Source organism: Salvelinus sp. IW2-2015, linkage group LG8 (assembly GCF_002910315.2).
Source record: "Salvelinus sp. IW2-2015 linkage group LG8, ASM291031v2, whole genome shotgun sequence".
In the NCBI taxonomy this organism is placed as follows: domain Eukaryota; kingdom Metazoa; phylum Chordata; class Actinopteri; order Salmoniformes; family Salmonidae; genus Salvelinus; species Salvelinus sp. IW2-2015.
Window position 1 is genome coordinate 36,948,708 of NC_036848.1, and position 1,791 is coordinate 36,950,498.

Genomic DNA, 1,791 nt, shown 5'->3' on the forward strand with positions numbered 1-1,791 from the left:
TGGAATGGTATCAAACACATGGAAACCACGTGTTTGATGTACTTGATATCATTCCACTTATTCTGCTCCAGCCATTACCACAGCCCATCCTCCCCAATTAAGGTGCCACCAACCTCCTGTGATAAACATACATTCTTTCTATCTCTTCTTCTCTCTTTATTTTGTAATCTCTCTCTGTGTCTCTCTCTTTCTCCACACACACACAAACAAACTAAATGTGCCTCCTGTACTGTCCTGCTGTTTTAATATGGGTTGTAAAGCAGCGGTAGGTATCCCAGGGACTCCCCTCTTTGTCATTGTTGTGTGGCGGGTCGTAGAGCTTCCCTGGTGAGGTGCAATGAGACCAGATGGCACTRGGAACAAAGTCATCTCACAAACACAGGACAGAGATGGGGAGAGAGAMGGAGAGAGGAGCTCCAGGAGACAGAGAGAGGGAGAATAGAGGAAAGATAAGTGTATGGAAAGAAAAGAGGAAGAGCAGAGGAACATAAAGCAGTAAGAGGCAGCACTGCTCATTTGCTTCTCTCGGGTTACTGCTCAATAGAGCAGGAGAGGAAAGAGCAGAGCGGGTAAGCTGATTACTGTCTGTGTAAAGACAGGGGGGCAAGATTAGAGAGAATGGAGAGAAGAGACAGAGTTAGAAGGGTAAGGAGAATGTATTGAGAGAGGCAGAAGGAAAGCATGGGATAATTACTGTTTAAAGAAAGAAGAGGGCAACTTGTGAAAGAGAGGAGGATGATAGGAAGGGGTAGAGGATGAGGAGAGGCAGAAGAAAGGAGTGACTGATGAGATAGGGATGAGGGAGGTAGAGATGCTCTTCTCTTCAGTCTGATGACTGTGTGTGTAATGAAAGAACTAGCGGTGGGAGTCGCCATAGATTATTATCACACAGGACCCTAAGGGTGTGTGTGTGTTTAATTAAAGTTGTGGCCGTCCTCCACTGTTACCAACGGCAATTAACCCTGCCTCATCCGTCACTGCCCTGTCAGTGACATCATCAGACTGCGACCCCAGACATCATCACAGAGTGCAACCTCGGTTAGTATCTCACGGAATATGTTTTACCACAGTTATTCCCAAATATCATTCTTTTCTCTCTCGCTGTGTGTGTGTGTCCTCAGTGCTGAAGCTACTGAAGATGGCAGTGGGGATGAGAGCGTTGCTGGACACTGTCATGCAGGCTCTGCCTCAGGTAAAGTACAGTAGAGGTACTACCACCAGATCACTATGCATGTTCTTCCGGTCTAAGACATTTAGCCTTATCACATTTAGCCTTTCCATTGGGTTTATGGTTGCATCAGCCATTTTACTTATGCCCGTCCGACTCCATTACTAGTCTTCCTCACCTTCTACTATAATAAGGATCTCTTTCCACGTTTCTTCCAGGGTACTCCTATGGAGATACAGCTGCACCGATTAGCTGGGTGTTGCTGATGCAGAGATAGAGAGGGAGAAAGGGAAGAACTGCTCCCAAGAATAGGTAGAAGGGGGGAAAAGTTTTGAAAGAGGAGAAAGATAGATAAGAAACAGTGAAATAGAAAGAGAGAGGATGTGAGGAAAGGCTGCAAGATGCTGTCGCTGCCTGCACCCGTGTGAGGGTTGGGCGCTACGCTACGTTTAAGAACTTTGGCATGCCTTCCTACTGCTGTTCAGAGTTTCCACGGGAGACAACTGGAACGGCATTATATGAAGGTGAGACTGGTCCACCTCATTTTGTCATTCTGGATTGACGGTCAGTGTGTGTTGTTGTCTCTTTCTTCATGTGTTCATCCCATATGTATTACGCCCCCC

At 46.5% G+C, this 1,791-nt stretch overlaps 1 protein-coding gene across 1 annotated transcript in view; it reads left to right on the forward strand.

Moving 5' to 3' along the window:
• Window positions 1-1,791, forward strand: part of cacna1g (calcium channel, voltage-dependent, T type, alpha 1G subunit) — a 207,000-nt gene that overhangs the window by 186,861 nt on the left and 18,348 nt on the right. Inside the window, 4 exon segments of the mRNA XM_070445033.1 lie at window positions 1,095-1,192; window positions 1,598-1,599; window positions 1,601-1,632; window positions 1,635-1,686. Coding sequence (XP_070301134.1) covers window positions 1,095-1,192; window positions 1,598-1,599; window positions 1,601-1,632; window positions 1,635-1,686 — 184 coding nt within the window.